At 39.5% G+C, this 14,231-nt stretch overlaps 2 protein-coding genes and 1 long non-coding RNA gene across 3 annotated transcripts; 2 read left to right on the top strand and 1 right to left on the bottom strand.

The window, feature by feature from the left end:
- Positions 1-228: 228 nt before the first annotated feature.
- On the top strand, positions 229-1,052 carry LOC138913213 (uncharacterized). Its single transcript, XR_011418870.1, has 3 exons — positions 229-432; positions 603-807; positions 869-1,052. It is a non-coding gene; the product is annotated as an uncharacterized lncRNA (long non-coding RNA).
- Positions 1,053-4,529: 3,477 nt separating this feature from the next.
- Positions 4,530-6,059, top strand: LOC108056655 (importin subunit alpha-3-like). Its single transcript, XM_017140526.3, has 2 exons — positions 4,530-4,911; positions 4,971-6,059. The coding sequence occupies exons 1-2, from the start codon at positions 4,612-4,614 to the stop codon at positions 5,985-5,987; spliced, it is 1,317 nt and encodes a 438-aa protein (XP_016996015.3). The 5' UTR covers positions 4,530-4,611; the 3' UTR covers positions 5,988-6,059.
- A 3,920-nt stretch (positions 6,060-9,979) lies between these two features.
- Positions 9,980-11,366, bottom strand: Or67c (Odorant receptor 67c). Its single transcript, XM_017140527.3, has 4 exons — positions 10,567-11,366; positions 10,307-10,505; positions 10,096-10,251; positions 9,980-10,039 (listed from the first exon to the last, which is right to left on the bottom strand). Exons 1-4 carry the CDS (start codon positions 11,364-11,366, stop codon positions 9,980-9,982), a joined length of 1,215 nt encoding a protein of 404 aa, XP_016996016.3.
- Between the last annotated feature and the right edge of the window lie 2,865 nt (positions 11,367-14,231).

Raw genomic sequence — 14,231 nt, 5'->3', positions numbered from 1 at the left:
TCAAAATTTATAACACTAAATGCAGTCGACAGCTTGTCAGTGGCAATGCGCTTTTAAGCTAACAAGCGTGAGCAAAGCGAAGCGAAACAACCAAGACAACAACAGGCCAGAATCCATTTACATTAAAATTTATAGAGCATAAAGTGAGCGCTTTTTTTTATTTTAATTTCATTTCATTCCCAGTGAACAGCACCCGGTAAGGAGGACACAAAAAATTGTTACAGTTTGACTATAAAATTACAAATTTCCCGTTTTTTTCTTCCTTTTCGGGTCCTTTATTGTTAAAAGAGAATATGTCAGCATGTGATTCCAAAGAGGAAAAAAAACCAACGACAAAAAAATCGGAAAAAAAAGATTTTAATAAAAAACGACCGGAAATTATGTGCGTAAGGAAGAGGAAGAGGGGAAAGGGGAGGAAACCGTTGCCATGAGGTATATATATTCACCTATATAGACCATAAGTACGCAGCACAATATTGTTGTCAGGGAGAGCGTTTTTTTCGGCATTTTCTCTTGTTTTTTTGTATATGGTGTTGTGTTCCTCACTATTTTAATTTTTCCGCGTCGCTTTCTGTGCGGCACGAACAATTGAATTATTTCAGTACGTGGAAAAAGCGAGGGGTGGGCATTTGCCCATTAGCCGAGTGCCACCCCACGATCATCGCAGAGCCCAGGACACAGGACCCAGGAGGAATCCCCCTTCCTCATCAACGCCTCGCCGAAAACGAGAAAAAAATCCTCAAAAAAATGTGAATAAACGGATTCTGGAAAAAAATTTGTAACAAAAGTTGTACGACGTGACTGTTGGCAAGTTTCTCGTTTTTTTTGCTACGTTCTATTATAATTCTTTTTTTTTTTTAATTTTTAGATGACTTGATTGGAATGTCAGATAAAGTCAAATGGATTTCAGCGTAAATTAAGTTGCCACAAAAATGGAGAATTTCACCCAGCTGCTGAAAGAAGTTAAGTTTGAGACAGAAAGTTCAAGTTAGAATAACCAAATATTTTTGTATTTTTTTGTTTTATTTTTTGGCTTAAGGCAGCAAAGGCAAAGTGACTTTTCTTGTCGTTAGAAACCTTAATATATTTATTAAGTCAAAGATAAATTTAATACATGTTTTTTTTTGTTATTTTTAAGCAACAACAAAAATTCAGAAGTAATAAAGTTTCAGGCTTGGGATATTTTTGTTTCTTTTAATCCATGATCCTTTACTCTTAAGCTTTAGATGGATTGCCGGCACAGAAAAGGATAACAGTAAATGATATGAAACCGGTTCGACCGGTTGTTAGCTTGACGAATTATTGTGGTATTTTTTATGAAAATATTTGAGCCATTTCGCATATGAATATCCCGGGAGAAGGAATAAATTAAACCCCTTTTTCGGGATGCAGCTGGACAGTTTCGGGTGAATTCAGGTAGGAATTCAATTAAAATCGGTGGAAGTAGGGGAAGTAGGACAGCATCCTCTGGACCCTTGACACAATCGCAATCGGAGTCCCAAACACGGAAAATGGAAATAGAAAATATAAAGCGGAGATGATCGCCACATTGTGAGAACACAATCGGCGAACGCCAGTCAGCCACCGATCTCCATTCATTACGCGGCATTCATCTTTCACCTTTTTTTTGTACTTTTCGATTTCACCCTTTCACGTTGACAAAACTGTTGCCTTAGTTCCTAATGCCGCATTATCCTTCGGCTGGGATTGTGTCCTGTGAAGTGACATTCCGTCTAATTTGAATATTCTGCCGCCGCCGTCGTTTCCCACGATTTATGCTTATGATTTGCCAGCGCTCCTTTTCTTGGCTCGGCTCTCCACTCGACAATCCTTAACCCTGCTCAGTCTATGCTAATGCAGTTGCCATAAATTCGCTTCCTTCGGTGGTCTTGGTCCTGGCTACAGGTTCGCTTCTCTAGCGAATGTGTGTGTTCCCCTCGAAACTCATATTCGAATGAGGTCCTTTGTCTGGCCCGTAATTGTCGTAGAAATTATTTACACATTTTTAATTGGCACTCAAGTGGTCGGGCACCTCCTGCTGATGTTTCGCTTTTTCTTCTTCGCAAATCGATTGCTTAGACTTCCTCATTAGCGACAAAAGCATGACAAAAGACTGTTTGTTCATATCTTAAGGCTGCCTTGAAGGTAAATACTTCGGTGAGGGAATTAAATAAATAAATAGCTATACAATTTTATACTATTCGTAAATTTACAAGTTTTCTTTAGAGTTATTTTTATATTAATATCAAATTAAAATTTAAATATTTTAACAGACAAATTCTTGATATATAAAAACCTTTACCATATAATCAACTTGATCATTGTTAGGTATGATAAAATATTAAAACTATTTCTTTGCTTTCTCCTGGCCTTTTGGTATAAAAATAATTTCCTAACCCATCCATTAGCACTTTACGGTGGCACTGAAATTATCTACCTTTGGTTCCATCGAGTGCCACTTTGAGGCGGCACTTTTGACCTAGTCCTTTAATTTGGAACCGCCTCCGATTGATTGTCCCATCGTTTGAGCGGCACTTGTGGGGTTTGAGGCGACGTGGAAGCCCCACAGAGTATCATTTGCTTTGCTGACTAAAAAAAAGTAATTATGCCGACTAAGAGCTTCATCAGACATCCCATTATGCGGCCTGCACTCGACACAAACACACATGCCTCCGTGGTGGAAACAAAGGCTGGGTGGGCTACCTTTGTGCGAGCCACAGCGGCCCCGCCCCTCGACGCCCACCGCCCCTTTCGGCGTCCTCATAAATGTTTGCATATGAAGTGCAGGGCGACGGCAAAAAGGGGGGTGTGGCATGCACTTGAGTTGAGGCATTGAAAAGAGGAGGAAAACCTTGCGTTGGGATTAAAAATGCAGCGCATTGAATTTGCACAGCCTCCGCAACCTTTCCTTCTATATTTTTTTCCCCATTTTTCCACCGCCAGCCTCCATTTGCAACAAATAATGATGCACTTGAAAAACTCTGTGTGTGTGTGCAAAACAACAGCGGTAGAAGTTGCAAAAAAAAAAGTATATCATTAAAAGCTTCCCCTGCTCCTTCGTCCTGGAACATCGCTTTATTAGAGCCAAAGAACCGAGAGAACGGAGAGAACCGCTCCTTGCCGACATCCATGCCATTAATATTTCATTTAACGCTGCAATTGTCCCAAGAGCAATACCATCCACTGCCACGCCTCCTGCTTACACCTACCTACGCCCCTAAATAGCCTTAAAATGTTTAATTCATTTTATGCGATTTCATTCAGCTCGGGTTTTAATTATGAGCGGAGGAGACCAGTGCTGATGCCGCCTCGAGTGGATAGTCAGCCGCAGAGGGGGCAGAGTTCACTCAGAAGTGCACTGAGAAAGTTGCACTTATATGAATTAAAATAATAATTAAAATAGTAGATCATCTAATCTAAATATTTTAATAAATATTATATATTAATATATATATTAAGTAATTTTTTTAATATTTAGTGAGTGAAAAAACTCTATATCTTATATCATATCAATTAAAACCCGATATGATTAATGCCAAATTTATGATTCAAAGATGTCAACTTGATTTTATCATATCATATTTTAAAATACCACATATAGCATTTTTTGAACAGATAATTTTATTTTTTTTTAGCATTTAACAAATGTTACTTAAATATTTAATTTTTTTGTTTTGTTAACATAATTAAATATACGACTTATTGAAAACTTTAATTTGAAAGTCGAATAAAGTACTTTAATTTGAAATTATTTTTCCAGTGCAGTTGTGTAGATGCCAGTCAACTGACTTGTGTAATTTGTGCATAAGTTTCATTTACTTTGGGGGCGACATAATCTTCAGTTGCTTACTCCGCCCAACGGCTAATGTCGTCTATGGTTGCTTTTCTGCTCCAGCTCCTGCTCCTTCTGATCCTGCGACTCCTTCGGCCCTCCGTTTTTCAACAGCACCACCATCCGAATCCTTGGGCATCCACTTTTCCAGGCAGTGTCAGCTCCCCGGGCTCGGAAAAAATTGTCTCAATGGCCTTGCCCGGTCTGCTTTGGTCTGTGATTATGCACTTGACGTGCATAAAGCTGAATTTTAATTACGAGTAAATATTTAAACCATTAAGCTCGAAAAGTATGCTGCAGGCTAAGCAAAAGACATTGGTGGACCGTAAGGGAAGAGGATTGGGAACTGAGGATGAGGAGGAGGTGTCCAAGTGGATGTCGTTGGGTTTTCTGAGAAAATTAGAACGCACTTGAGGACAAGTCACAAGAAGCCAAAAACTTAATTATTTCCATAATGATATATGGAATGGCGTAACACTTAAAACGATATATTTCGTAATTGCGTTCTAATTATAAAATTTAATGGATAACCGAAAATTAATTTAGGGAAATGGTAAAAAAATAAAGATTTAATTAGGATTAAAAGTATTTAGTTTTAAAGTCTTTACCATTCTTTTTGGGAAATAATATTATGATATGTGAAAATTACACTCACAAATTATAAAAAATAAGATCTTAGTTATCCAGTTTATGAAGTAAAGTCAGATTAAGGCCACAATCGGAAAAATATCACGAACATATACACGTAATTTCAACCACCCAGTTATTTAAGACACAAAATGGAGGAGGATCGTTTGATTGAGCAGGCTAAAATAGAACATGTTACACCTTTAAGGGACCTGAAGGAGCTCATCCAGACAGCGGCCGATGCCAGCAATCCAGAGCTTCAACTGACCGCCGTCCAGGAAATTCGCACTCTACTCTCGTCAAAGAATCCTCCCATCAATGACCTGATCCAAAACGGCATTCTGCCCATCCTGGTCGAGAGTCTCAAGGAAAAATACGATAGAAACCTACAGTTTGAGGCCATCTGGGCCTTGGTCAGCATTTGCAGTGGAAACTCGGAACAGGCGACTCAGGTTGAATTGGAATCCTTTAATTTAATTGATTAAGTTGTTAAATCATTAACCTTTTTAAGGTCGTGGCCGCTGGTGCAGTGCCATATTTTCTGAAATTTCTTGAATCTCCCAATCTGGAAATCTGGGAACCGACCCTTTATTCTTTGGCCAACATAATAGGCGATGGTCCTTTACTGCGGGACTTTCTCATCAGATTGGGTGTGGTTCAGTCGCTGCTCTCTTTTATTCAGTGGGATATGTCCCCCCAGATTCTATGCAATGTGATCCTGGTAATTGGCAATCTGTGCCGGCACTACGATCCACCGATCGCGAGAGAAACTGTCCTGCAGATCCTGCCGGCACTCGAGGTGCTGATCAGTCACCATGACATGGAGATCCTTAAGTGGACTCTTTGGGTCATTAGTTTTCTAGCTGGCGGTTGGCAGGAACACATTCAAATGGTAGTTGAAAGTGAAATGCTGCCGAAAGTGATATCACTAATGGGCCATGAAAAAGTCAAAGTTCAAAATGCTGCATTGCGGGCAGTGAGAAAAATTCTGGCCGGAACAGATGAGCAGTGTCAGTTAGTTTTGAATCACAATCCACTTTCCCATTTCACATCAGTGGTATTTTTTGTCGATAAGAAGATCCACAGGGAGCAGGTGAAGTTCCTCTGGCGAGTCACCTCTCGCAATCACCTTTGGGTTCAAGCCATTATCAACGAGGGATTGCTGGCCAAGGTTATAGAGATTTTAAAGAACGGTGGACTGCAGGAAAGAGCGGTGGCTGCCAGGTCCATAAGTAATCTAACCATGCGCTGCAATGAGGATCAGCTGTTAATTTTGGTCCTAGAGGATGTCCTTCGGCCGTTCTGTGATCTTCTCACCTGCCAATTTGAGGAAATTACAAAGACAGTGCTAAGTGGCCTAAGCAATATGCTTAAAGTATCGAATGCCCATGCCGATGAGTTAACTAAAGCCATTTACGAGTGCGGAGGTTTGGCTAAAATTGAAAGGCTGCAGACTCACGAAAGTGTGGAAATTTACCAACAAGCCCAGGAACTAATCGATCTTTACTTTAGCGATAGTACAGTTTAATATGTAAATTGTTTAAATTTCTACTCGAGACCTTTTGAATAAATAAAAAACAAGCAAAATAAAAGCCAGTCAATACCATTTGTACTTTTCCAAACTTTTCCCATAAATAAAAACATTTTTTTTGCTTTGTTAATTCGCTGATTAATTTGAACAAAAACAACGGAAAATATATTTTATTAATTGTTAAGCCCATGGTGTGGGGGCACTCAATTAAAAGTTTCAACATCGGAGTGTCGATAACAGTGGCGCTTGAAAGTGTGTGTACATGGGTAATCAATGCAAATAAACGGGAATCACTCATCGATCGATGTTAATAAATAAAGCAGAGGCGGGGGCAGAAATTGTTGATAAAAAATGCGAGAAACAAACGAGCAAACAGTCAGCAAAAGTTTTCAACAAAGCCATAAAAAATGGCGGAATATGCGAATGGGAGAAATAATTCCATTTTCCACGGAGTTGGGAGGACCTGTGTATTTTTTTCTTCTTTTAGCTTGTTGTTAGCTGTTTGCCTGCTGCCTGCTGATTATGTGTATTTGCATGCTAAAGCAGTTGTCCTGCGGTCCCCGCCCTCTAGTAATGGTCGAATATACCACCCAACGGACCACCCATCACTCCCCTCTTGTCTACGCGTTGTTAACGTAATTTCCATAAAACATTTTGTTACTTATTTATCTTAATTAAAATAAATTTACATTTTTCTAATTTAAGAGCGCGACGGAGGAAAAACAACAACGCCAACTAGTCAGTCGTGGCCCCCTGCATGTTCCACCCCCCTGTCGCGGGCATTAGAGAGCGACATTTTCTTAACAAGCCAAAAGGACACTTTGCTGTCCAATGGGGAAAATGGCGAGCCATCGCACACAAAGGTTCAGGACGAAACAAGGAACAACAAGGAAGGCATAGGAAAGCGACGCAAAACACAAAAAAAGCTGGAAAAACTCAACGTAATGGAAAGTTGCCTGGGCTCTTCGCTTGGATCTCATTAGCGCCGGTTGCCACGGCACTGAGTCTTAAACTCGGAACGAGGAGTCCCGGACTCTTCTGAGAAATCCCGGGTCCTGGGACCTCGGGAAGAGCATAAAATTAAAAGCTGATGAGCCTGAATGCTGCGCAAAATAAAAAGATTTCTCAACGTATTTGCGTAGTTTGTATCAGGCATTTTTTCCACTCCCTCCCGTTTTTTTCCTAAAAGGACGAAACAAAATGTTTGCCTCGTTGGGGGAAAATGCGACAGGAAATATGAACTGCAAATGGAGTGGACGCAATGGGCAAGAAAGAATGTTCGATAAAAGGACATCGACCAGTGGCTCTTTACGGAGAATAGAAAATAGAGACATTGATAAAAGAACAACAACAGAGCTGATAATTTGCATAGTTGATTGAAATTTAAATCCTATGAGACAACTCGAAGAACTGCACTTGTTACCTAAGCAAACCAATTTAAATAGGTTTATATTGAGTTTCACCAAAAACACTTATTTACCTGTAATTAATTAAATTTTTAATTGTTTTTGATTGTACTGTTTTTTTTTAAATTTGTTTAACAATGTTTAGTATCCATAAAAAAAATTTAAAAAATAAATTTGCATTTATTTCCTGGAGCAATACATTGGACATTAACATTTAGGATAACAAGGTTAATTTTTTTATTCATAAAAATATAAGAGTTAGACCTTAATATAGTTAGAAAATTCATTACAATACACTGGATCACATATAGAACAATGTAGAACCTCCTTTCTTATATTATCTATCTTTAGTACAGTTTCCCCATCGATGACTAATCATTGGCCCGGCATTAGCCGCATTGTTGGCCTGTACAGTGAGCTTGAGCCCGCAATCCTGGCATAAACAAGGCAAATCGGCAATAAATCAAAAATCAATACAGTCAACGCCATTTTGCATTCGCTGGTGGGAGTTTGAAAAGCGTCAACTGAAACCAATACAAAGGCCATAAGTAAAATCTATGCTGGCCCTCTCGCTCACTTCCCATTTATCCGTCTCTGTCTGTCTCCGCTGGCTGACAAGAAATGTTAGAAAAGAAACAAGCCAAAGAAATCGGGAATGGGGGGTACAAAAACAAAAAAAAAAGAAAATCAGCATCAACCCGCCAGGACAAAGTCCTGAAAGAAGGGGAGGAGTCAAGCCAAGGGAAGCTTGAAAAGAAGCAGCGCTGGAGAAAAAAGAAGGAGAAATAAAAAGTAAATTCAAAGCAAACGAGACTAAAATTATAAAAATTGCCCTCCTGGTGGTTCAGAGTGTGCCTGTGCCCCCCATCCATCCAAAGTTTCATCCTGCTGCTCCTGACGATGATGATGATGATGATGAGGATGGTAATGGTGATTGCGAGGAGGACAAGGACCAAGGACCAAGAGCAGGACCAAAACGAAACGAACGCGATTCCAATACGGGACATCAACGTCACTGAGGGTGGATGGTCCGAGTTTGTGTTCGAGTTTGAGTCCATATCCTGGGGGTGGTATATAAGGACCTCTCCTTCCCGCTCCCTCCTTTATGTGCAGGAGCCATTATATATACACAGGCACTCGCTTCTTCGCCTTGTGTACACACTATATAGCAATGGCCCGCAGCGTCAATGGACCAAAATAATAACGACTAACGGCCTGTTAAGGGAAAATGCAACGAACTGTGGGGCAGGGGTTTGGTCGAGGAGAGGGGGAGGAAGTGAGGGTGGGTTGGGGCTGGGTGGCCAAGGTTTTTTAAGTGGTCGCGCGTGACGTGCACATCGGAGTCGTGTACTGAGAAAATAATCTAATATTTTGCATTTACTATTTAATAATTAAAAAAAAAAATACTAGAGGGGTAAATAAAATATTAGGTCTGCGTAATAAGGTAATTAAATTTGAATTAATGAGTTACATGCTGCTTAGAATTTTATAGCTTAAAAGCCTCTTGTACTATTACTAAGTTTTTAAATTTTATAAATTTTTGTTCAGTGAGAAACAGCAATAATAAAAAAATTCCAGATAGCTTGGAGCTAAAATAGAATGCTAATATCTTTGTATTTTAAAGAATTAAGTTGCCTAATGCGACATTTGAGACGCAAACATATTTTTAAGATTAAAAAAAATGTTTTTTGCATTTAAAAACATAAATGAAAATGTTATTGGCAACTTTTAAAGTGGATTTAATATTTTTGTTGAAACTTATTCAAAAAAGAGTGCTGATTTCAAGGGCTATCCCCATTTTTCTCAGTGTGTAGGGCGGTGGATTGTTTGAAAGCTGGGAGATGGAGAGCATCTCCTGCTGACGTGGTATTTGCCAGCTCCGACTCTGATCGGTTGGCCGCCATGGCAAAACAAATTTTTATACCACCCCCGCCCACCTATTTGCACACACAAAACTCTTGTTACTAGCTGCCATTATGATTTTGAAAAGCCATTGCCATTGCCACCCCCTCACTCTCGACCATTTTTTTTCTACGCCCTCCTCGCTTCACTTTTGCTCATTGAAAAACTGTGAAATTTTATAATAAGCATTTTTTTGTTGGTTGTTGCTGCCAGATTATTGTCGATGATTGTGATTGCGTTTTATGTTGTTCCTTTTATTACCAGGTCAGAACGGGGGCTCTTTTTTTTTGTGGGTGGATGGGACCCCCATTTGCTGCTTTTATTTGCGCCCCCTTTCCTGGCGCTTTTTTGTGGACGGTGCTGTAATATTCCTTTTGAAAAAAATATTATTTTGTTTGCCTCGTGCGCCTCTCTACTGATGCCGGATTTTTGTGCTCGGCCAGGCGATATTGGTCTCCATTTAAGCTTATTAATTTTAAATGCGATTTTTAATTAAATATTATCAAAGCGTGTCGAGGGCGTCATTAAGTTCGAATGCTTCTGATGTAGCCGATTGGCGTTGATTTGCAGGCCAGAGTTGTGTAGGGTAGATTTTTGAAGAGATGTTGAAAATCCCTATTAACGAATCGATTCACACCAAGTGGACGATTTGAGAAGCGCGGAGAGGGGCGCTTTGATCATTCAATTATCGCTGTATGTAGTTCTCAGCAAGGCAAAGAATTGATACGACATGCTGATGACCTGGGAAAAAAAGTCTATAGTATAAAATAGTAAAATATTTTTAAGTTTCTTTCCACCTTCATATAGGTAACCAAAGAAATGGGTGGAAAAGTGGGCGGTCTTATTGATGCTGGCTTCTGACTTCGCATAATCAGTAGCTTTAGCATGCTGCAATAGGTTTTGCTGCACTGGAACCACTTTTGATTGTAGGCAGCATCGCCCACTCTCAAGCTCTAAAAAGGTTTTAAACTGTTAGAAAGAATATTTTATAATTTACTTTAGTTTTACCGCGGCAATTAGTGAGTCTCCATAGTAGCACACCATAAAAACCTGCACCATTGAGGTCATCAGAAATATGCAGTAAATAATGATTACTTCCACAGTGGATTCGGTGACCTGAAAGGCTATGAAGCAAATTTGCATAGAGGCCATCAGGAAATTAAGCAGCAGAGAGAAGCTATAAAGATCGTTGACATGTTCACAGAGTCTACAAAAAAAAGATATACAATAAATAATTTCCTTTTAAAAAAAATAACGTTAAAACCCACTTAAGACACTTATCATGATATCTGATAATACCAATGAGAAACTCTCTATTATTTTTGTCCTCTTCCGGTTTACAGGGATGCTCCTCCAGTCGCATGGATATGTAGTTAAAGTGCATGCAAATCTGGGTGATTACAACGACTAGTAAAAGGTCAGCGCAGAGAAAGGCAATGCCGGCTAGATAAGCTCCATGGGCTATATCCCAGTACGTAATCCAGTAAATCAGGTTACTGCTCGTCGCATCGAAGGGAAACCAAATGAGGAAACCAAAGTTCCGATCGAAGGTGTCGTAACCGAGAAAATTAAACTTCACCGAGGCCTTGATGGCCGGATAGAAGGAAAACGTGGTCGTATAGGCCAAACAGAGAAAGGTAAATACATTGATCACTCGTTTCATGGTCTTCTCAAAGTCCGGCAATCTATATTCCCTCTGCTTCTTCAGGCTCTTCGGATGCATTTCCTCCAGGTCATCGAGCAGCATAATCAGCGTTTTCTTGCCCCTTACCATCGCGAACTGCTTAAAATCAGCCACCAGGGAAAATCCAATGCAGGGAGCCACGGCAATGGCCAAGCGAATGGTCTCAAAGTCCTGAATTGAGTTGTAAAAGAACACCAGTTCGCCGATCACCAGCAGATTAAAGTTAATAAATCCCGCATATAGGTAGATCTTGAGCAGCAGAGATTTCAATGGATTCGTGGAGCGATGTGCGTAGATATCCTCGCCAATGCTCCTGTAAAACTGCACTGGCACTCGCATAAGCTCTAGAAAGGTCCTCGGTGAAGTTTCCCCAGTCTTTTCCATTTTATTATATTAGATTTATTTTTCGGTGAACTTTTCCGAGAAATTTCGAACAGGAACTGTTTGCGGTCAGTCCCTCGCGTTGGTCTTATATAGTGGGCGGCTGAGGGCTGTGGGCGTGTCTGGCAAGTTTTTTATGCCCCATCATGTCGCGCCTTGGAAAGTGTTGATAATTGTGCCTAAACTTTTAACTAACCAATGTAATTAGCTGTGAACTTTTCTCACTCTTTGGAACCAGCTGAAAAGGTTCTCAAAAGGGGGGCAATCAGCGGACTGGGGGAAACAGGACTCGACCTTCACCGGCCGCGAATCAACGTGAATTGCAACAAAAGATGTCTCCATCTTGCCACCTGCAGGAAATTCGCGATACACTGGGCAAATAACTTAAGGATATTTATTAAAATGCCAGAAAATAGGTGAAAGGAAATTGCAGCTTGAATTACTTTCAATTTATAAACTTAACATTAGTTCTTAAAATTTTTAAAATGCTTATCTTTATTATTTTTATGGTTTGGTATATTAATTGAATTCAGGCTTTTTGTAGTGGTAAAATATATATATATATATATAATAATTTAAGACTCACTGGAAATAAAACTAAAATGTTGTAGTATCCCAAAACTTTTCTTTTAAAATTATTTTCAGCTCTGAAATAAAATCGTAAACTTATCATTACTAATTGAATTCGATAGATTTTTCCATGCCCACTTCTGTAACAAAGGGCCAGAAAGGTGTGGCATTGGACAAGGACTACTCTATTCTGGACCATAATGAATGTGTTGAATGAAATGAAAATAATTTTTCTTGTTATCCTGCCTCCCTAGGAGCACAAATTGAGCGGAAAATAACTAATAAAGTCGGACGTGGACGGAGGCCATGAATAAAATGCAAGGCTCCCAGGCATTTTGCCAAGATTATGGGTGGGATAATGTGGGTGGGAAAATGGTGAAAACCCAACCAGCCATGGACCATTAGAGGAAATGCAGGGGGAGGTCAGAAGGAAGCCTTCTCCGGGCACGTGCAAAATGGCTGCTCAAATTGAAATGCTGCCGATGCCACAATGGGTAATTTTCATTTCAATTTTCACAGTTTTCCCCCGCCCCACCCCGCTAGTCTGACAATTTTTTGCTCATTTGCAGTTTGCATTTGAGAATTGAACTTGTGCCCGGAGCGAACAATGATGTTTCAGATGATGATGGAGAATCTCTCGAGCATTTTTTTTTCAGCTCGCCATCGAAGGAAAACTTTATCCCGTCAGCTGCGTGTGGCAAGAAAAAGTTTGGGAAATGTAGAAAATGTTTGCATCATATTGAAAACTCTTAACATTCTTCGTCGCTTACGTTGCCATGGACCCTCGTGACTCTCAGTCAGATTTTCTCTATTTAATAATATGGGAAAAATGGCAAAGAATTTCTCGGTTGCCTCATGGCAAAGTTTTTATAGAAAAACATATTGTCAATGTACGGCTATTAACATGCGAATACATTTGTCGTAGAGGGAAAAGGTTTGCATAGGGAGCCAATCGCCTGCAAAGCATTGAAATTGTAGTTTAAAATCACTTTTAATTCTTGTAAATGGAACAAGAAAATCAAAATAAGTAAAAAATATAATATGCATTTTTCAAAACGTATTAAAAAAATGTCAATAAAGGGACCTTATAAAATTAAATACATTTTAAAACAAATTAAAAAAAAAATTTTTTTCTCAGACTTTGTGCAAAATTAATTGTTCTCCCTTTATTAGAATTTTTAAATTTAACATTATTTTATTCAATTACAAGCTTTGATTAATTAACACAGCTGCCAGAAATGGTAAATATGTACATACATTCAAACATATTCGCTGTTTAGCTCAACTGGATGCGACTCAATTATATTCCCCTCGCTTCCTTTTGAGTTGAGCTTCTTTATTTATTTTGAGTCTTTTGATTTAAGGGGAAATTTTGGGTTGGGTGTGAGTTTGAGTTTAACTTTGAGTGAATTTATTTCTATGTTTTTTCGTTTGCGATGTTGTTTTCGATGTTTTCCACCCTTTGAGTTGTTTCTATGTTTTCCCCTATCCGAAACCATTCCCACTTGAAAGTGTCTGCGCTAAGGTAATGGGAACAGTTTATCCTGCCAATAGAGGGCGCTGTTGAGCTGTCCAAGGACATGCAAATTAGTTCTAGGACTTTCTTTTTTTCTATTTATGCAGGTTTATTTGATGGTTCCTGAAACAGTCGCCAGGTGTCGTTTGTTTATTGTTGTATTATTTAAATTTGTATAACATCTTTGTCTTTGTATGATCATTTAGTTTATTATTCTTCATATCGTTCCGAAGCCCTTGAAATTTTGGGATATTTCATGAATGTATCGTCACATTTCTGTCCGTTTTAAGGACCTCATTCAAATCCTTTTTCTTTCATTTTTCTGCAACTCAATTTTATATTTTTTGTTTCACATTTTGAAGAGCTGCACTTAAGCGCAGATTTTAATTACTTTCCGGCCGACTGGCAACGGAAGGCACACAAAAAGATCTCTGGGAAGGGGTTTCCATTTGTTCAGGCGGTGGAAAGGGTCGGCGGTGTGGGTGTGTATCCTTTTTGCAACATTTAGAGAATGCATTTATCTGACGGACCCTTGGAGCCCGAGAATCTGACATCTGAATTAGCCGCTCGCCTTTGTCGCACGCAGAGGAAGGCAGAAAGAAAAGAGCCCGCCTCAAGTGCAGGGCATTATGTATTCATGGCTAAGAGAAGAAAAGCTACGACTATGACACATGTGTGTGGCAAAAAGGGGGTCGTGGAAGGGGCACAGGGAGGGGCCAAAGAAATGCTGGGCAAGTGCACTTAGCAGCTTGTAGACGCCCCAGTTGACATTGCCACACGCA

The sequence above is a fragment of the Drosophila takahashii genome, chromosome 3L (genome assembly GCF_030179915.1).
Source record: "Drosophila takahashii strain IR98-3 E-12201 chromosome 3L, DtakHiC1v2, whole genome shotgun sequence".
NCBI classification, from domain to species: domain Eukaryota; kingdom Metazoa; phylum Arthropoda; class Insecta; order Diptera; family Drosophilidae; genus Drosophila; species Drosophila takahashii.
Note: the sequence above shows the minus strand (reverse complement) of the source record. Positions and strands in the feature narration are given on the sequence as shown.

Bases quoted from the DNA above. Each gene is read 5' to 3' on its own strand.
- Or67c (XM_017140527.3), bottom strand. From the start codon at position 11,366: ATGGAAAAGACTGGGGAAACTTCACCGAGGACCTTTCTAGAGCTTATG. The intron at 10,252-10,306 runs GTAAAACTAAAG...AAACCTTTTTAG, and splicing joins GAGACTCACTAATTGCCGCG to AGCTTGAGAGTGGGCGATGC. The intron at 10,040-10,095 runs GTGGAAAGAAAC...TTTTTTTCCCAG, and splicing joins CTTTGGTTACCTATATGAAG to GTCATCAGCATGTCGTATCA.
- LOC108056655 (XM_017140526.3), top strand. From the start codon at position 4,612: ATGGAGGAGGATCGTTTGATTGAGCAGGCTAAAATAGAACATGTTACA. The intron at 4,912-4,970 runs GTTGAATTGGAA...AACCTTTTTAAG, and splicing joins ACTCGGAACAGGCGACTCAG to GTCGTGGCCGCTGGTGCAGT.